Raw genomic sequence first — 22,179 nt, forward strand, 5'->3', positions numbered from 1 at the left:
ATGGCGCACTTCGCTAGGATGCGCCATTAGTATGTGTGGACAAATGAAACAAAAAATTTATTACTAGTGGCGCACCGTGTGTATGATGCGCCATTAGTGTCTTCCACACTAATAACGCATCAACAAATGGTGCGCCATTAGTATATAGTAGTGGCGCACTACCTGACAGGTGCGCCATTAGTACCCATTCCATCTATAGTCCTTTTCCTAGTAGTGATTACAGGACTGTTAAAGGATCTCAGCACTGAGTTTGCTCTTAAGGATCTTGGAGACTTGCACTATTTTCTAGGGATTGAGGTAAAGAGACATGAGGATGGACTTCATCACTTCCAGGAAAAGTATGCAGCAGATCTGGTAAAGAAAGCTGGTCTGCAAGGTTGTAAACCCTCACCCACTCCTTTGTCATGTTCAGAAAAATTGTCCCTTACAGAAGGGCAGCCTCTAAGTCAAGATGATAGTACAAGGTACAGAAGCCTAGTAGGTGCACTTCAATATTTAACACTTACTAGGCCTGATATTTTTTTTGCTGTCAACAAAGTTTGTCAATTCCTTCATGCACCCACCACAGTTCATTTGACTGCTGCAAAACGGTTTGTTAGATATGTCAAGAACACTCTTAATGTTGGTCTCAATTTCAGTAAGTCACCATCTACACTTGTGAGTGCCTTTTCAGACTCTGATTGGACAGGTTGCCTGGATGATCGGCGGTCTACTGGTGGTTTTGCAGTATTTTTTGGTCCCAACTTAATATCGTGGTGTGCAAGAAAGCAAGCTACAGTCTCTAGATCCAGTACAGAGGCAGAATATAAGGCACTGGCAAATGCAACAACAGATATTATCTGGCTCCAATCCATTTTGAGGGAACTTGGTGTTAGAGGCACTCAACCTCCATTTTTATGGTGTGACAATCTAGGTGCTACCTATCTCTCTGCTAATCCAGTTTTTTATGCCAGGACAAAGCACATTGAGATAGATTTTCACTTTGTGAGAGAAAGGGTTGCCAAGAAGCAACTTGAGATTCGGTTTGTGCACTCCAGAGATCAAATTGCAGATGGGTTCACAAAACCTTTGCCCACTAGAAGCTTTGAAGATTTCAAACATAATCTCAACTTGATGAAGTTGTGATTAAGGGAGGGTGTCAAACAACCTGTCAACCTGTCATGTTGACTCTCTCATGCGCCGCACCAGGAGTTCAGGAGTCCACCAGGAGATAGGCTAGGTAGTTAGTTGATATCTATCTATTGTAACCTACTCTATCCCTTCTTCTCCAAGTCTCCTGTAAGATCTCATGTATGCGCTACAGGGTTGTTGCGCCCCTGCCTATAACACGTACCACGCCCCCTCGCACCGTGGACAAGGTGTTTCCGCATATCGCACACACACAAGGGCAATGCTACAACGTAAACATTTCTTCATTGAAAATTACTCTTGTGCGATTTGTAACAGGAACCGGCTGAAAACCAAAGATCATTTGTGCTTCTACTGTCCCTTTGCACGCTTGTGTTGTCTTATCTGTGCCCATCCTGGACCCCCCTGCACCAAGGAATACAAGTAGCAGATTGGACTGCCGTTTGCTATGGAAATCATAGTTCTCTCTTTCTTGGCAATCTGGACCACAAGAAACGATTGGATCTCAAAACGAATCACACCCAACATCTATGCTTGCAAGTGGAAATTCAAAACAGAGTTCCAGTGGCTAGTGCAGAGGGCCAAGAGAAGTACCATGGGCTGGAGAGCTGGGTTTAGGCTTTTGTATAGTTTTGCCTGGATGCATATTCATGTATGTATGTATTTACGGTTTTGATAGTTTTTTCTTAGTTTTCTTTAGCTAGCTGTTTTTCCTGTATAGCTATTTCTTTTCTTTAAGACACTTTTTGTAAAATAAAAAAATACGCAACAAAGTCCTGCTGTTTCCCTAAAAAAACTTGTAATTCCGCACAAACAGCAAGTATGTACTAACTATATGGTGTTGATAAATAACTAAAAAGACTTGGCTAACCACCTCCTACACGACTTGCTACAGTTCTTCCTCCCTACATTTTTTTGCCCCCATCTACACATAGAAACACTACCATGCGTATATACATGCATAAACAGGGACAGTTATTTTACACAGATTTGTGGGATATGTGGCATGCTTGAGAATTATTCTTGCTCATCCTTGGTTACTCTATCTCAGGGCCATCATTGCATCGCATTGGCGGTGGGAGCTTGCACATGGATGGCCAATCTCACAATGAAGATGCAACTGTGACCGTCGAGGTTAGGGGAAATTGCCAGGATTTGTGTGAAGCACATATGAGGTGTCGCTCAATCTGGCTTAGACATAGCTCTGGCTGAACGCATTAAGCCCGAGGCAGCAAGGTTGGTGTTCCAAAATGAAGGTTTGGTGATTTTCGATTGACATGTTACAAACTCATTTTGGGTTTGCTACATGCAAACAGACAATATGCTGCAAGGATTCTGAAGTTTGCTACAAATATTGTGCTCATTCTGCAAATTATATTCTGTTCTTCCAAACATTTCGCTTATATGTTGTATTTCTGGTATTACATCATCGTCTTTCAAATATTACTCTCCCCATTTTAAAAATATAAGATGTATTAATTTTTCAAAAAAGGTCTCTTTGTTTGACTAAATTTATAGAAAATTATATCAACCTCTACAATACCAACTAACTAACATATCATGATGAATCTATGGTCGTGATTATTGGTATTTGCTCTATAAAATTGTTCATATAGAAGTTGACTTTTCCAAAATCAGTAGTACAATTTATATTCTGTAATGGAGGAAGTGCATTGTTTTTTTAGCATGTTTTTAAATTGCAGTGAAAAATATTTTTTCACAAAATTACTAGAGTTTGTTAAATGTGCTCCACCAAATAGATCATTTTTTCCAGAGACCCCACATAAGAATTTGCCGTTTTACCAAAATAAATGTCCCGAAAGGTTACAAGAAAGCAAAACCAAAAATAATAATATGTGCATTCACTGCCAATCCATCATTAAAGGGTCGAAGATGGATATGAAAAATAAAAAATGGCCAGTTGCTAGAAGACTCACTTCACCGAGTGCCGCAGTTGTGATACCATGTCAAGCTTTGTGATTTCTTGAAGGGTGTCAACCTCCGTACAGGCCTGCGGTTGTTACAATGATTACTCTATCCTCGAGTTTTAAACAATCAGTTGAATTTTATGTTCAACCAACCGTATACCATGGGTGCACCTAGAAGACTCTAGCTAATCATATATGTAACATGCGGAGGAATAGCTTAGGAGACATACATGGCCACTCTAATCACACAATGGTGTTGATCCTTGTCATGTGTTGCCTGTGAGTGAACAAACTGTTAAGCATGAAGTCATGGACATGAGATGGATGACTGCCCATAGCTCTTGCATTAGACACTCTGTGTTGGTACTATATGACATACAACCCTAAGCCTCCAAGCATTTATTGCTAAACAACATGAATTGCATAAGAACGCCGAGGTTACTAGCCAGCTTGTTCTCATATCCGTTTGTGGATTATTGGAGGAAGACAAATGCATGACCATGGTATCGCCGTGCGCTCTTGCACGGAGAGGCGACGCCGCATTCTGCACGCGCTGGTGTTGTTGTCGCGCTCAGCGGTGCAGCTCGTGATAACCCATGCAGTCGGTGAACTCGTCGGCACATAAAGCGACATCTGGGGACCTCCTATATAACGCGTTTTGCATCATACAGCGGCTCGACGCACAGGGGAGACGCACTACTGGGCCGGCCCAATCTGATTCCTGTCGCGCGACATAAAAAGGGCATCGCCGTGCGCTCTTGCACTGAGAGGCGACGCCGCATTCTGCACGCGCGGGTGTTGTTGTCGCGCTCAGCGGTGCAGCTCGTGATAACCCATGCAGTCGGTGAACTCGTCGGCACATAAAGCGACATCTGGGGACCTCCTATATGACGCGTTTTGCATCATACAGCGGCTCGACGCACAGGGGAGACGCACTACTGGGCCGGCCCAATCTGATTCCTGTCGCGCGACATAAAAAGGGCATAAAAACAAGACTTATGGGATTTGATCCCGGGACCTCATGCAACAGATAGCAAGCCCTTAACCACTAAACCAAACAACAACAACTGGCTATAAGAGGTGCAAAATTTGCTAAGACCACCCAGAAAGCGTTGAGATTTGGAAAACATTTCTTAAAAATTGCGAGCAGTTTTGAAATGTTGTGATTTCACTATATTCCTTTTTTTAGAAGTTAAGATTTTTTGATATCCCACTTTGAAAATTAAACACGAACAAATCTTGCAACTCCTGAACAGTTTTCTAAAATGCGATCAATTTATTAAAAGTTTAACATTTCTGAAAAAACAAACAAATTACGAAAAAATGTGAACCTTTCTTAAAATTTCCAAATATTTCCAGAGATCACGAACAGATTTTAAGTTCTGAACAAAAATGGAAAACATGACCATTTTATACGTTCGGAACAAAAAAGTAAAAAAAAACATTTTTAATACAAACAAAATTTGTATTGTATGGGTTTTTGGAAATGCGAACAAAATTTGAAACATGGGAACATTTATTGAAATTGCAAGCAAAACGATGAAACCGCGAACATTATTTTAAACATGAACATTTTTCTGAATTGGTGAACAAATCTTAAAAAAAAATCTTTTTTGAAATTCCGAACATATTTTGAAAACCACGAACATTTTTTGAAACTCCGAACATTGTTTGAATCTGTGAACAAAATTAGTAAAACAGGAACATTTTTTTTTTGAAATTCAGAACAAAAATTTTGAAACCATGAACATTTTTTGGATTTGTGAACAAATTTTGAAAAAGCGAACATTTTTTGAATGTGTGAAGAAAATTTGAAAAAGAGGAACAAATTTTGAAAAAGGGAACATTTTTTGAATTTGTGAACAAAATTTGAAAAACAGGAACATTTTTTGAAATTTGAAAAAAATTGAAACCATGAACATTTTTCGAATTTATGAACAAATTTTAAAAACCAGGGACATTTTTTGAAAATCTGAATAATATTTGATATTTCCAAAAAAATTGAAAAAGAAAAATAAACTTGAAAAGAAAAAAAGGAAAACAAAAAATGAAAAAAAGGAAAAAGAAAGAAACAGAAAAAAGAAAAGAAAAAACGAAAATAAGAGAAATAGAAAAAATAAAAACGGAAAATAAATTGAAAAAGAAAAAGCCGGTTCAGGAACCTTCAAGAAGATTCCAAAACCCGGAAAAACCTGTCTGGAAAACTCTAGAAGGTTCCCAAAACCAGAAACGCTGCAAACACGTTAAATGGGCCGGCCCATGGCATCGCTCGATCGTCAGGTTTGTGCGAAACGGGGACACTTTGACCTAACGGGCGTCCAATAGAAAATTCCCGACATCTGCTCAGGGCCGTCCAATGGCCTGTGCAAGTTGTGCACTCAGACATGGCCATTTGAGAGGCCCGTATTGGGCCTAGTTTTACTTTTCAATAGACTATTTTATTTGTTTGCAAGGCTTTGGCCTGCCAACATGGTCCGATAGCCCGATTCTCTTCCAAACGAACTCCCTTATATCTTCTGATCAGGGCCTCATGAATCTTTTTTTCTTGAATGCAGTACGGACGTAAACGCTCATATACACGCGCATACACTCACCTTTATGAACGCACACACGCACATCCTACCCTTATGAGCATCTCCGAATGGCTGAACCGGCATATCATCTTAAAATTTACGAAGTCACCGTAAGCACCTCGTCGTCGATGGGAACGTCTCCTCCCACTGAATATGCATCGCAGGAAATCCTAAAATAAATCCAAAAATAAATGTGAACATCAAAGACTTGAACCCTGGTGGGCCAAGAATAAACGGTCCACCAAAACATCTTTACGTATGTCATTTAAGATAGCCAAGTCCGGTTTGGACTCAAAAAGCAAGTACGATTAGGTCTACGTGATCCATGGGTTAGGCTGTCTTGTGCATATATATACACGAGGCTATGCAATACTGTGCCATGTGGAATTGGGTGAAGAAATAAACAAAAAGAGTGTGCACCTTATGGGCCTTGGCTAAAACCTTGTACTGTCAAAAGTGCTATTGTATTATGCGACGGAGAAAGTAGTATGTAGTTAAATGGCATATTCCTTTCCGCCAAGTAGCACGGGAACTTTGGAAACTTTGGTTGGCCAGGCAGGCGTTCGTACTCCCGCAGATGTCCGGCAAGTTTGCTTCTAATTTACGGGAATTCAAACTTGCACACATGGCATCAATGGTAGGGCGCGTCTTCAGCCACGGAACGACCATCCATAATTTTGTTGTACCTCATATCCATACACGTTAAAACTAAACTTACGTAGATCAACAAACTAGCAATAAACAGACTTAAATCGGTCATAATTTACATTAAAGCGGTCATGCATCGGAGAACCAAGGTAACAAGTTTTCATGGGCTGGAGGGATGGAGAAAATCACCATTTCGTTGCGGTCGCTGGTGCTACTTTGGCCCTCCATGTAGGCGTTGGCAACTGGAGGGTCGTCAGCGTTGGAGCTGAATCTGTCGCTGAAGTCCGAGGCGTCGTCCGACGAGATCTGCCTGACCAGCCCCCAGAGAAAGCACTCCTGCTCCTGGGACATGCCGTTCTGCCTTCGCCTTGGCCGCTGCCTACGTCGCTGCCTCGCACTCCGACAGCTTGATGGGAAGCTAGAGCGCTTTGGCATTCTTGCGCCGGAGCCGCCGCGCATTCGTCTCTGCCATCATCAGGGAGCGGCGGAGGACCGACGTGAGGAGTGCGTCCTAGGGATTCACCGATGTGCGATCTTGCCCGGTGCCTCGACAATGCCTCCGCCTTTCCCTCGCCCATTACCGCTCGCGGCTAGTGGCTTGAGCCTCCGACTCGGGCGTCCTTATCTGCGTCGGCGCCGACAAGGGCACGAGCACCTAGTGGTGGTCGTGGACGCCCTCCGGATTGGCAGAGAAGAGGTGGTGGGGTTGCGTACTTGCAGTCGCCCGCACTCGTCATCAGGCAACGGGGCCGGCGCGTCGAAACGTGAGCTTCCGTTGCTGCCACCTGATCTAGCCACGACCAACGAAGTGCGATGCGGAGGGCGAGCTCCTCCTACGTCATCAGGCTCCACTTCCCGCAACAGGCTCTCCCAGTTGGAGTCATCGTCGGAGCCTGCGCTGTTGCCGTCGCTCGCCAAAAATCGAATTGCAAGTGTCAGGGTCTAATCTGTGCTAATCACTCGATCACACAAGGAAAGACTCCGTGGTTTTTGCGTCGCGTTCAACTGTGCGACTTTTCTCGTTTTTACTGCATCTATTTATTGGGTACAAAGGGAAACGGAGTGGCCGGTAGTTTCCTACCTCTACGCCACGACCCTGACTGCTCGTTCCATCCCATGAGTTCGCGTCGTGCTAAACCACCCCAGCTAATCGCATGGGCTAATGTGACGTGGTCACATCGTGCTACATGCCCATGCAGCCTACATGCAAGGCACGCACAAGTCGCGGCTCTTAACCAACAAACTAAGCTGGAAACAGACTAACTACTGCAAATTTATTCTTAGCGACTAGATTAGCTAACAAAGAGATGGAGATAATGGAGTGGACATCGGTTTACGGTTAGTCCTGATTTGGTATATATGTGGGGTCCATGCAGATCATTGTGGACCGTGCTGACATGGCGAACGAGCTCGGGCCTCTCCATATCCATCCGAGCTGACTATGAGGAGTGTCGGTCAGCCCGGGCATTTGGGGTCGGTTGAGGAGCCCGGCTGGGTCGGCTCTTTTTTGACTCGTCGATGACCGGTCCGTCGGGCTGTAATGCTCTAAGTGAAGGCTGGACTGTTCAAGCCAGTGTTAAGTTTTAAGAACAGAAAAACAGAGTCCACTTGCACTCACTTGTAATTAGCATCAATACTGTGGCTGACAACACAAGCAAAACATGCGCATTGCATACCATAGTTTAGAGCAGCAAACATGAGCATTGCATAACAAACAGGAGCATGGCATAACAACATAGCTGCTATTTATGCTGTAGCATGCACACTATACCTGGCCCCAGATTGCTGCATGTAATTCAAACACCGACCAATATTGAACAAGCCACTCTAGCCAACAGCGCAGGCAAAATAAGCGCATGGCTCAGAAGAGTTCAGAAGCAGCAACTACACTGGAGTAAGCCAACATAGCTGCTAATTATCCAAGAGATGTAGCATTGCATGGAATTCAAGAACCAGTCAATATAGCTAACTTACACACATAAGTAGAATCTCTACATCCGAAGATGCACACAACCAAACTACTATAAAGTTCATCAGCGTTTACTTGCAGCCTCCAAGCTGAACATAAAACACTGAACAAGGCATGAAGAGAGGACATAAATCTCATTCATGTAGCACACAACCTATCAATAAATAAGCTGAGACCCATGAGTGGCGAAGAACTCCCTGACTACGATCTCGACCTCCATTCCATGTAATTCGCATCACATACTGCCAGTTAAGCACATGCTGCCACGAGATATCTTATCGATACTGACGGAGAAGCAAGCAGCGGTGGGCTGGTCAGAAGGAGCATTTGGCACAACGAATGAGCAGCTGCCATCCTCCGTTGGTAAGCCGTTGGAGAGATTGGTGCTTCTGATGTGGAAATCTGAATACTGCTTCCAAGGCATGGCGTCACTGTGGAAACCAGCTTGACATTTGAACTTGCGCTCCGCTGCCACGGCATGAGGATCTATGCACAAGGTGGAGGTGGCATTGCCGAAAGGCGGCAACGGCGTGAATTTCACCAGGAACAGGGGACCAACCTCTTGTGTGTGGAGAACATGCATTCCTTCCTGAATCTGCAGTTTGAAACGCCGGCCGTACTCAAACTCAGTTGACGGCCAGTCATGGTCATCGATGAGATGGCAGAGGAGCTCCATGGTTGAGCCGGCAAAGTCACAACCGGCTTCAGGGCAGAAGCACGGCGCATGCGGGCACAACTTCTCGTGGTCCTTGAGCTCGTGGTAATGCGTCTTGACGGTGCAACCGTACTTGGTGTTGGAGCAGGCGGCCTGGACGGACTCGAGGATCTGCTCGACCACAATGCATCGGTTATAGCCACCGGTGATGGAGCACACATAGCACTTGTCCTTGTTCAGGAGCATACCATGGCAGGCCGCACAAATCGCATGTCCGATTGCGCACTGTGTACAACAAATCAAGAAAATGTGCAAGAATTGTGAGAAACATACAACGCCTACTCATGCTAAAAACATTTTCAGATAAGCCTAGTTTACCACAAGTTTCCCCAATTCAGGGAGACCCAGTTCCGTATAAAGGGATTTTTTGTGATATATATACAGGAGAATGATGAATCGGCTAGAGGTCGACCTCTTGCATACTAATTTTTCCTAGGCTCTCTTCAGCGGTAAATGAGGTTGGTTACCTTTGTAAACTTTAGTTATTCAGAAAGTCAAGCTTCCACTGAACAGTACAAGGGCGCGTTCATGCACAAAACACAAAATGTACAAATCTGATACCAAGAACAAGTTCCCAGTTGTGCGTAGGGCTCCAAATGTAATTTTTTTAATTTCAGCTGAGCTCCAAGTGTACAACCCTTATCTGAAATTGTACGGTTGAAAAAGCCAAATCAAATAGTACATATTCTGAATCCATCAAATACAAAGAGGCAAGCATTATTGAGAAAGGGCATGGAAAGCATAGCGAAGCGATCATGCTTGATTTTTCTAAAGTTAATGGAACCTACTTTCTTCCCTATGAGTTTCATGCCATAGAAATTGATGAACTTCAAGGACAAGAACAAGTAGCAGAACAAAGTTTAGCTGACAATAATCTTCAATGTAATGATGCATGAAATTAGGAAAAAGATGATGAAAAGGCATTGGGGAGCCATCCAAAGGCGGAGCAAGATATTGTTCAAGTCACACCATCATCATGCTCTCCCAAAACATTTCAAGAGGTATGTCTAGCAAGTAATTTACCTCTTTTCAGATTTGGACACAACTTTATTGTTGATGCATCTATTAGAAAAATCCTCATAAGTAATTTTGAAAGACCAATGAAGAAGGGTAATTTACTTGTTAGCAATAAAATTGTTATAGAATATATCGGTCAACCTATTGTGCCATTTATAAAGACCGATAGTGACTTATTATTGCATCCAAAGGTTTCCCCATTGCTTTACTTAATACTTATATCTAAGTGGGTAGCTTTGCTTGTTTCATACTAGGCTTGCACTTGGTCTCAATTGAGACATGCCTGTTCTAACTATTTTTGTTTCAGAAATATAAAACCAATGTTAAATTCTTTTGAGAAATTTGATGCTAATATTATATCTTATCCAAAGACATTGGAGATAGAGTGCAAAACACAATGCATAGCTGAATGGGGAGATTCTAAATCTGAACCATTCATTTGCTTACCTCCAAAGCAGTTCGCACACCAAGATCGGCTAGAAAACAAAAGGTATACCTTCGATTCAAACATGTGTGATCAAATCTTTAATTTTTTGTTGAAAAATAATTACATTAAAATTCTTGATCACCATGTCAAGCTATCTATCCGAGGACGAATGTATTGTAAGTTGCATGATTCGTTCAAGCATAGTACTGAGGATTGCAACATGTTTCGTCAAATGGTTAAATCGGGCATTGATAAAGGATGATTGAAATTTGTTGAGACACCTAGAGATGATGAGTTTATTCCAATTAGTCCTGATGGCAAAAGGTATTTGTGCCGGCTGCTTCAAGCCGATCCTTTTAAAGAGAAGGTAAAAACTATAGGTGATGGGATCGAGCTTTCAAGTACTCAAGTTGTTGAACAGCACAATGTACATAATCTTGAGGGCGAGAATTCCATCGAAGCTACAATGAAGACACCAAGGACTCGGGGGAAACAAGAAAATCCAAAGACCGATGCAATTCAAGACAATAAAGGCCGCAATAAGCACACGTGCAAGAAATCCAATGTCCCCTTTGCACAATTATTAGAGAAATATCAAAAGAAGAGTGAAGAAAAAGGTTCTTATTGGCTAACTAATGCAGAAGCATCAAGATCACCCCCCATGCGCAAATCCAAGGAACGTTATTGGAAAGAAGAGAATTTGAATGCAACATATTCATATCCTTACTTTGGGCCGCCAATGCCACTATCGTGGATACCTCCCTATGCTCATGTAAATCCATATCCATCATGGGACAGGTATGATGCAAGGGCACATTATCCATCTTATTTTAGACCATCTCACCAACATTATGCAGCTCCAAAAAGATCAAAATTTGGTGAGCAATCACATGTCAAAAACCGTTTCAATCATAAGGAATCGGTCCGGAGCTCAAGGAACAAGAAAGAGGGGGTCAAGCAAGTGTACCGGGTCCATAAAGATGGTCGTAAGTGTGCTATTTTAGATTTAATCTCAAATAACAAAGAGCCAATTAAAGTATTGACATTGGATACTAAAGGCAATGAGACAAATCAATCAAGTGCCAAATATGAAGCGAAGAAGTTGAGAGTGCACAAGGTAAAACAAGAATTGCCATTGCTTCAAAAAAAGTAGCAGTGGGGGTGCCTACTCGGCTTATCATATTGGAAAAAGAAGAAATTACAGAAACATAGTGCACAAGAACTTGATGAAAGGATCATGGCATGGGTTCCCAAAGGAAGTACTCAAAATAAGAATTATGTGCAAGCTTCCATTACAAGAAGTGCGACAAACGTGAAGAAGGAAAAGAGTGAAAACTATGAAGGACCAAGCCCAAGGTTTCAACAACTTCGGTCAACACATTATCCATATTCTTCAACTATGACATTAATGCCTATGCCATGGAATTCGTCATCAGGTCTGATTGGTTACCCTCCATGGACTTATTTTGATCCATGGATGCAACATAATTTTCTATATCATGACAGGGTATACCAAATCACTATACATTTGGTTAGTTACATTTTTGTTGCTAATACAAAGGGGCCAAAATATTTTATTGCTATTTCATTTGTTTATTTCGGATATACATACTTTGGTGGGTGAATTCTACTTGGACCTCATGGTAATGGCCGATATTTATCTATCGTCTTAAGAATATATCTAAGAATGGCTGGTGTGGTGTTCTAAAATAGTCATTAGTTTGAGTAGAGATTGAGATAAGTGCTTCCATAGAAATTTGTCGAATTGATGCCATTGAAGATATTATGCATAGACCACTTCACCAACATTGCAAAGTGAACTTATGTTTTGATTGGGTGTGCTTTGGCTTATTAGTTTTTAGAATTTACGTAAGGCCAGATCATGGTTGATTTTATTATTGAGCATCATATTGACATCATGGTTAATATTGATTTTAGCTTTATCTCTCTAGTACCATCGAGACTATATAATAATGGTAAAATTTGTAGCAATGGCCAAGGTGTTGGTGTTATTTATATATACCCTTATGGTGCTATTTTGTGAAGCCTCATGCTGCTTAAAATATTTATGCACAAACGATCAAAGCTGAATATGCATTGTTATTCGGATTGGAGCTTTTCCTTGTGCTAGGTACTATACATATTGAGGCTTTCGGTGATTCGCTCTTAGTAGTTCAACAAATATCCATTGGTTATCAATGTTTTGAGGAATCACTTCCATTTTATCTTGTGGTATGTCTAGACTTAAAATTTACCGTGGGTTGTTTTATATTTTTCATATATCTAGACAGGACAATTGGAGAGGGTTGGCATAGCAAGCATATGGCTACCATGGTGGTCATGGTGTATTGCACATCTATTAATAGCCGATGGTTGCTCTTGCCAACATAGGTAAGGCCGAATTGGAGCTCACCACCTCGGCCACTGATGAAACTTTTATGCAGACGAAGCAAGAATTGGAGGAAGTTCATTCTTGATTATCTGCAAAATCCTAGAGAAAGGCTGAACAATATGGTCCGAAGGATGGTTTTGATCTGTGGAACCTTATCACCTGATTGTTATAGAAGTTGAGAAGTTTTCACCCAAGTTTGCATCAAGAGGTTCAAACAAGCAATGTCCGATATATACTATGGCCAATGGAGTGTTGACATTGTCCTTAGAACAAGCTATGTGCAAGTTATTTTTCGCCACACAAGTTCGCCGAAAAACAGGGGGGGGGGCAAATGTTGACACCGGATTTTGTCATGGTCAAGAACATAATTAAGAAAGCCTCAAATGGAGAAGTTCTCAAAGTGAGAAAGTTCCATATAGTCAAAAAGAGAGACTTTGATATTTGGTCCATAGCCATCCGGTCTCATCTCTAAGGCCGAAGTTGTGTTTGAAGTACTGAGATTTTGTATTCACAACAATATTTGGCTTATTACGCACCCAAGATGGTTTCATATGAGAAAACTTTCTACACAAATTGTTTTCGTCTCATGGAGACGGTTGATTTCGATATAAAATCATCTCAATCAGAGTCGTATGTAAAAGTTAGAGTCAAAACATTATGCTACAAAAGTCTTCCTCAGAAGTTCCATGGAGGTTCCAGGCTAAACCGAAAGTTTGCACGCGGTTGTCGGTGTACTAAAGTTCAGGACGTTTAGTACGCCATACCCGTGCATGGGCAGTTGCAGCCGTACCCGTAGCAAGGCTTGACTGGGACAACTGGAAGCAAATACGAGACGACCAAGGAAGCATTCAAGCCAATAGTCAGAAAACAAAAGACCTAAAGCTGGGCTCCTGACAAGATTCTTGCCAGGATGGTTGCAGAGCCCCGGCAAGACCATCACCCTTGAGATTGAGATCTCTAACACCATCGACAATGTCAAGTACAAGATCCAGTAGCGTATGCGTGCTGGCATGCAGATCTTTGTGAAGACGCTCACCGGCAAGGTTTCGTGACCTGCCACCGCTCCAGCACAGCGACTAGCCAGCCAGCCTGGCATCACAGGCCTCGTCATCCTGGATGCGTGTTGAGATGGGGTGAGGCGGCGACGGACAGAACGGGCTCTTTTCCCGTCCCCAAGTAAGTTGGGGACACATAAACGACGCATTAAGTGCGTTTGTCCTAAGACGCCGGTGATAAGCACGTACACTGTAGCAGCTTTACACCTCCTGTATGCATTGTACGCCACTGTGGTAGCCCCTTAGGTGTATAAAAGGAGGCCCAATGCGATACAGAGGGGGACTTTTGGACTTGCCGGTCCAGTTTAGATGCATAGCAACTAGCTAGACCTCAAGAACTCTCAATACACCAATGCAGGACTAGGGTTTTACGCTTCTCAGCGGCCCGAACCTGGGTAAAAATCCCTTGTGTTGATCGTTGGATCTGCTCTTCGTGCACACCTTTTTCCCTGCTAAACTGTAGAAAGGATCCACATGATCCCATAGGTGTCGTTTCCCAGACAACGGTACGCCCCAAAAACTTGAGTTTTGACATTATTTGCAGATTTGCGGGCCCAAATTCAACCTCAAGATGATCTCAGATGAAAAAGTGATCATCGGGAAAGTTTATTTTTCTTACAAGATCTACAAATTTTCGTTTAGGACCATCATGATCCGAAGTCGTATGCGACCTGCAGATTCAGTTCAAGAGGGCTACTTGATATAATTTGAGCCCAGAAATTCTGGGCATGGCGTGAAGTTCCGACCCTCGTAGTTCAAGGTAGGGTAACTTTTGATGATTTGGACGTGATTTGAGTCTTTTTCTTGCACGAGAAGTCCAAGAGCCTCATATATATGTAAGGGGTGACGGCCAATTGAACAACACACAATCGATCAAAGCAATCTATCATCTTTTACCTTTACTTTTATCTTCTCTCTTGTTCTTCTTCTTTCTCGTTCTTTGTTCGTTCTTCTTCATTGCAAGGCAATGAACCTTGAGGCCCTAGGGGCGGTCAGGCCGACCTAGGGCAGCCCATAGCCGCTCCCGCACCCTGACGGGGTCCTTCCCGGTCGTGTGGGGTTTCGGGTCTACAAAAGCGCCTGTTACGTCTCCAACGTATCTATAATTTTTGGTTGTTCCATGCTATTATATTATCTGTTTTGGATGTTTAATAGGCATTAATATGCTATTTTATATTATTTTTGGGACTAACCTATTAACCGAGATCCCAGTGCCAGTTTATGTTTTTTTGCTTATTTTAGAGTTTTCAGAAAAGGAATACCAAACGGAGTCCAATGAAACTTTCGCGATGATTTTTCTTGGACCAGAAGGAAACCAGAAGACTTGGAGATGAAGTCAGAGAAGCAACAAGGCGGCCACGAGGCAGGAGGTCACGCCCCCTACCTCGTGGGCCCCTCGTGGGTCTCCTGACCTAGCTCCTTTGCATATATTCACTCTTATACCTTGAAAACATCCAGGGGAGCCACGAAACCACTTTTCCACCGCCGCAACCTTCTGTACCCGTGAGATCCCATCTAGGGGACTTTTCCGGCGTCTTGCCGGAGGGGGATTAGATCACGGAGGGCTTCTACATCAACACCATTGCCTCTTTGATGACGCGTGAGTAGTTTACGATAGACCTATGGGTCCATAGCTAGTAGCTAGATGGCTTCTTCTCTCTCTTTGATCCTCAATACCATGTTCCCCTCGATGTTCTTGGAGATCTATTCAATGTAATATTCTTTTGCGGTGTGTTTGCCGAGATCCGATGAATTGTGGATTTATGATCTTGTTATCTATGAATATTATTTGGTTCTTCTCTGAATTCTTATATGCATGATTTGATATCTTTGCAAGTCTCTTCGAATTATTGTTTTAGTTTGGCCTACTAGATTGATCTTTCTTGCAATGGGAGAAGTGCTTAGCTTCGGGTTCAGTCTTGCGGTGTCCTTTCCCAGTGACAGTAGGTGCAACAAGGCACGTATTGTATTGTTTTCATCGAGGATAAAAAGATGGGGTTTTCATCATATTGCTTGAGTTAATTCCTCTACATCATGTCATCTTACTTAATGTGTTACTCTATTCTTTATGAACTTAATACTCTAGATGTAGGTAGAAGTCAGTCGATGTGTGGAGTAATAGTAGTAGATGCAGAATCATTTTGGTCTACTTGAAACGGACATGATGCCCATTTTCATGATCAGTGCCTTAGATATCGTCATAACTTTGCACTTTTCTATCAATTGCTCGGCAGTAATTTGTTCACCCACCGTATTATTTTCTATCATGAGAGATGCCACTATGAAACCTATGGCCCTCGGGTGTCTTTTTCATTATATCCAATCTCTTTTACGTCATACTAGTTTCCGATCTACTACTTTGTAATCTTTACTTTCCAATCTATAAACCAAATATACCAAAAATATTTACTTTACCATTTATCTATCTCTATCAGATCTCACTTTTGCAAGTAACCGTGAAGGAATTGACAACCCCTTTTATCGCGTTGGGTGCAAGTTGTTGATTGTTTGTGCAGGTATTCGGTGACTTGTGCGTTGTCTCCTACTGGATTGATAACTTGGTTCTCAAACTGAGTGAAATACTTATGCTACTTTGCTGCAATACCCTTTCCTCTTCAAGGGAAAAACCAACGCATGCTCAAGAGTTAGCAAGAAGGATTTCTGGCGCCATTGTCGGGCAGATCTACGTCAAGTCAAGCCATACCAAGTACCCATAATAAACTCTTCTCACTTGCATTACATTATTCACCATTCGCCTCTCGTTTTCCTCTCCCCCACTTCTAAAACGATTTTCGAAAATAGTTGCCTTTTCTTCGCCCCTCTTCCGTTCATCTCTTTTCATTTACTTCTTGTGCGCCTGTGTGTTGGATTGCTTGGTTTGTCACGATGGCTCAAGATAATACCAATTTGTGTGACTTTTCCAATACCAACAACAATGATTTTATTAACACTCCGATTTCTCCCACTACTAATGCTGAATCTTATGAAATTAATGCCGCTTTGCTGAATCTTGTTATGAAAGATCAATTTTCTGGCCTTCCTAGTGAAGATGTCGCATCCCATCTAAACAATTTCATTGATTTGTGTGATATGCAAAATAAGAAAGATGTGGATAATGATATTGTTAAATTGGAGCTATTTCCGTTTTCGCTTAGAGATCATGCTAAAACTTGGTTTTCACCTTTGCCTAAAAATAGTATTGATTCCCGGAACAAGTGTAAAGATGCTTTCATCTCTAAGTATTTTTGTCCCACTAAGATCATCTCCCTTAGGCACGATATTATGAATTTTAAGCAACTTGATCATGAGCATGTTGCAAAATCTTGGGAGAGGATGAAATTGATGATATCTAATTGCTGTACACATGTTTTGAATTTGTGGATGATTATACAAAAAATTTATGCCGGATTGAATTTTTCTTTTAGATATCTTTTAGATTTGGCCGCGGGAGACACTTTTATGGAAATCACTTTAGGAGAGGCTACTAAGCTCCTAGATAATATCATGGTTAATTATTCTCAATGCCACACCGAAAGATCCACTAGTAAAAAAGTTCATGCTATTGAAGAGATGGATGAACATATGAAATTGTTTGCTAATAAAACTGTTTCTTCTAATCCTAATGATATGCCTTTGTCCACTTTGATTGAGAATAATAATGAATCTATGGATGCGAATTTTGTTGGTAGGAACAATTTTTGTAAAAACGAGTATAGAGGCAATTTCAATCCTAGGCCGTTTCCTAGTAATTCCTCTAACAATTATGGTAATTCCTACAACAATTATTATGAAAATTTTCATAAGATGCCCTCTGATTTTGATAATAGTTTTAAAGAATTTATGAGTTTGCAAAAGAATTTCAATGCTTTGATTGAAGAAAATTTTCTCAAGATTGATGATCTGGCTAGGAACGTGGATAGAATTTCTCTTGATATTGATTATTTGAAACTTAGATCTATCCCACCTAAGCATGATATCAATGAGTCTCTCAAATCCATGAGAATATCCATTGATGAGTGCAAAGAAAGAACCACTAAGATGCTTGCTAAAAAGATTGGTTTGTAAAAGCGGGTTCTTCTAGTTTTCATGATAATAATGATGAAGGTCTAAAAGTGATTGATGTGACTCCTATTAAATCTTTTTTTACAATATGAATCTTGACAAAGATGGGACTGGAGATGAGTCAACTTTAGTTAAAAGGCGTCCCAATGATTCAGAGTTTTTAGATCTAGATGCAAAAATTGATATAAGTGGGATTGGAGAGGTCAAGACTTTAAGTAGCAATGAACCCACTCTTTTGGATTTCAAGTAACTTAATTATGATAATTGTTCTTTAATGGATTGTATTTCCTTGTTGCAATCCGTGTTAAATTCTCCCCATGCTTATAATCAAAACAATGCTTTTACTAAACATATCGTTGATGTTATGATGCAATCTTTTGAAGAAAAGATTGAATTAGAAGTTTCTATCCCTAGAAAACTTTATGATGAGTGGGAACCTACTATTAGGATTAAGATTAAATATTATGAATGCTATGCTTTATGTGATTTGGGTGCTATTGTTTCCATGATTCCAAAAACTTTGTGTGATGTTTTAGGTTTTCGTGAATTTAATGATTGTTCTTTAAATTTGCATCTTGCGGATTCCACTATTAAGAAACTTATGGAAGGATTAATGATGTTCTTATTGGTGCAAATAGGAATTATGTTCCCGTAGATTTCATTGTTCTTGATATAGATTGCAATCCAACATATCCTATTATTCTTGGTAGACCTTTCCTTAGAATGATTGGTGCAATTATTGATATGAAATAAGAAAACATTAGATTCTAATTCCCATTAAGTAAAGGCATGTAACACTTTCCTACGAAGAAAATTAAATTGCCATACGAATTTATTATGAGAGCCACTTATGGATTGCATACCAAAGATGGCAATACCTAGATCTATTCGTGCTTTTATGCCTAGCCGCGTTAAACGACAGCGCTTGTTGGGAGGCAACCCGATCTTATTTTCGTTCTTTGCTTTTTGTTCCCATTTAGTAATAAAAAATTCATCTATCCTCTGGTTAGATGTGGTTTTATGTTTTAATTAGTGTTTGTGCCAAGTGAAACCTTTAGGATAGCTTACGGTGATAGTTGTGTTGATCCTGCTAAAAATCAGAAACTTTTGCGCTTAGTAAATTAGTTTTGAAAATTCACAGAAACGTGCCTTTGATCTGATACGTTTTGCTCTGGATTGGTACACAAATTGCTTAGGGTTTCCTGATTTGGATGGATTTTTGGAGTTACAGAAGAATTCGAGAGTTACAGATTACTACAGACTGTTCTGTTTTTAACAGATTCTATTTATCGCGTGTTGTTTGCTTATTTTGATGAATCTATGGGTATTATCGGGGGGTATAAACCAAGGAAAAGTTAGAATAAAGTAGATATTACACCAATATAAACAAATAATTCATTTGCAACAGTACCTTAAAGTGGTGATTTATTTTCTTATACTAACGGAGCTCATGAGATTTTCTGTTGAGTTTTGTGTTGTGAAGTTTTAAAGTTTTGGGTAAGGATATGATGGACTATGGAATAAGGAGTGGAAAGAGCCTAAGCTTGGGGATGCCCAAGGCACCACAAGGTAATATTCAAGGACAACCAAAAGCCTAAGCTTGGGGATGGCCCGGAAGGCATCCCCTCTTACGTCTTCGTCTATCAGTAACTTTACTTGAGGCTATATTTTTATTCACTACATGATATGTGTTTTGCTTGGAGCGTCTTGTATGATTTGAGTCTTTTATTTTTAGTTTACCACAATCCTCCTTTCTATAAACAACTTTTGGGAGAGACACGCATGAATCGTGATTTATTATAATACTCTATGTGCTTCACTTACATCTTTTGAGCTAGGCAATATTGCTCTAGTACTTCACTTATATTGCATGATGTGGCTTTATTTTATAGAAATTGCTGAATTCTCAGGCTTCACTTATATTATTTGGAGAGTCTTTTAGAACAGCATGGTAATTTGCTTTGGTTATAAAACTAGTCCTAATATGATGGGCATCCAAGATGGATATAATAAAAACTTTCATAGAAAGTGCATTGAATACTATGAGAAGTTTGATTGTTTATGATTGTTTTGAGATATGAAGATGGTGATATTAGAGTCATGCTAGTGGAGTAGTTGTGAATTTGAGAGATACTCGTGCTAAAGTTTGTGATTCCCATAGCATGCACGTATGGTGAACCGTTATGTTGATGAAGTTGGAGCATGATTTATTTATTGATTGTCTTCCTTATGAGTGGCGGTCGGGGATGAGCGATGGTCTTTTCATACCAATCTATCCCCATAGGAGCATGCATGTAGTACTTCATTTCGATAACTACTCGATTTTTGCAACAAGTATGTGAGTTCTTTATGACCAATGTTGAGTCCATGGATTATACGCACTCTCACCCTTCCACCATTGCTAGCCTCTCTAGTGCCGTGCAACTTTAGCCGGTACCATACACACACCATACACCTTCCTCAAAACAGCCACCATACCTACCTATTATGGCATTTCCATAGCCATTCCGAGATATATTGACATGCAACTTTCCACCGTTCCGTTTATTATGACTTGCTTCATCATTGTCATATTGCTTTGCATGATCATGTAGTTGATATCGTATTTCTGGCAAAGCCACCTTTCATAATTCTTTCATATATGTCACTCTTGATTCATTGCACATCTCGGTACACCGCCAGAGGCATTCACATAGAGTCATATTTTGTTCTAATTATTGAATTGTAATTCTTGAGTTGTACGTAAAAATAAAAATGTGATGATCTTCATTATTAGAGCATTGTCCCATGGGAGGAAAGGATGACGAAGACTATGATTCCGCACAAATCGGGATGAGACTCTGGACGAAAAAATAAAAAAAGAGATAAAAAAAGAGGCCATAAAAAAAGAGAAGGCCCAAATAAAAAAATAAAAAATAAGAGAAAAAGAGAGAAGGGGTAATGTTTGTCGGGAGCTGGGTGCAACATATGCCAACGGATGGCTTATCATGGTGGTAGTGAGTAGAACGTTGCCGGTGCCTGGAGGCGGGATGAGGCGTAGATACGAACGCCGGTGTACTTTACCCAGGTTGGGGCCTCTCCTTGGAGATAATAACCCTACTCCTGCTCTGCGGAGTCTCCGCATGATCACTAAGGCACTAGTGAGTACAAGGTGCTCCTTGAGCTATATGCTAGAGGTTGAAGGAGGCAGGCTAGCTCTCTTCTTCCTCTATGTATGAGTCTAGTTCTAACAGGTTGGAAACCCTTTGCATTGGCGCCCTGGGGGTTTATATAGGCCTACCCCCCAGGCGTACAATGTTAAGTTGGCTGGGTGTTGGACCCGGCTGTTAGCGTCTCTGGTCGCCGACTTCTCTGCTGGCAGCTGGGGCCCGCCTCCTAGTGGGCCCTCCGACTGGTCTGGTACGGAGCTGACAGGCCGCTTCCGCCACTGGCGGGTCTGGTAGGTGGCTGATCACTGTAGTCGTGATGCTAATGACGCAGGCTTGGTCAGGGGAGAATGGCTACAGTCCCGCCGCCTGGTGGGAGATCACTGTAGCCACACCGCTCCCCGTATTATTAATGGCGCATAGGCCTCGGGGGAGGGGCCAGCCGCCTGCTGGAGGCCGGCCTCCCGTAGGTCCCGCTGGTCCAGCCTCCGCCGTCTTCCGGGCTCTCTATGCCTGGTAGGACCAGCGTCCTGCAGGCCGTACCGACAGGTCGTCGTGGGAACAGGACTCCGCCAGTGAGGAGTGTCGTAAAGGGGGAATGACAACAGTGCCGCGTCGGGCCGATATCTCCGCCTATATGGGGCACTATAGCCATGCCTAGCCCGGGATCCGGGGGTGCAGGGCTATACGGTAGCCTCACCCTATCTTGTCCTTTTGATGAGGGGCGCAGACTCTCAGGGCACCTGGTGGCCGCCTGCTAGAAGCCGGCTTCTCCGGAGGCCGTCTGCTAGGAGTCGGCCTGTCTTGGTACCGTCTGCTGGTGCTCCGCTGCCTCCGGGTAGCTGGCTATTGGAGCTAGCCGGCCACCGGAAGGCGGTGCTTCATTCTGAATTCTCATGGGGCGAAGCTGGCCCAAAGTCTTGAAAGGCTCATGGACTCGGGTTTGCCTACCCATGGCCCATTACTCCGATAGTAGTCCCCGAAGCTGGTGAGGCGCTACGACCGATAGGCTGTAAAACCTCAACGGCTTCCTTCTTCGCTGTGCTCCGGTAGAACGCTTAGTCCGTCTTGTGAAGTGCCGACTGCTAGGGCCGTTTTGACAAGGCGGGCTCGTCCGCT

The 22,179-nt window shown here is 42.0% G+C and overlaps 1 protein-coding gene across 1 annotated transcript; it reads right to left on the reverse strand.

Annotated features, from left to right (window-relative positions):
• Window positions 1-8,481: 8,481 nt before the first annotated feature.
• Window positions 8,482-21,958, reverse strand: LOC123067213 (putative E3 ubiquitin-protein ligase SINA-like 6). The gene is made up of 2 exons (XM_044490114.1): window positions 21,872-21,958; window positions 8,482-9,186 (listed from the first exon to the last, which is right to left on the reverse strand). The coding sequence occupies exons 1-2, from the start codon at window positions 21,956-21,958 to the stop codon at window positions 8,482-8,484; spliced, it is 792 nt and encodes a 263-aa protein (XP_044346049.1).
• Between the last annotated feature and the right edge of the window lie 221 nt (window positions 21,959-22,179).

This window comes from Triticum aestivum, chromosome 3B, assembly GCF_018294505.1.
Source record: "Triticum aestivum cultivar Chinese Spring chromosome 3B, IWGSC CS RefSeq v2.1, whole genome shotgun sequence".
Lineage (NCBI taxonomy): Eukaryota > Viridiplantae > Streptophyta > Magnoliopsida > Poales > Poaceae > Triticum > Triticum aestivum.

Coding starts and splice junctions, on each gene's coding strand:
- LOC123067213 (XM_044490114.1), bottom strand. CDS start 21,958: ATGAGAATTCAGAATGAAGCACCGCCTTCCGGTGGCCGGCTAGCTCCA. Junction 9,187..21,871: donor CAGCGGAGCACCAGCAGACG/GTACCAAGACAG, acceptor TGTTGTACACAG/TGCGCAATCGGACATGCGAT.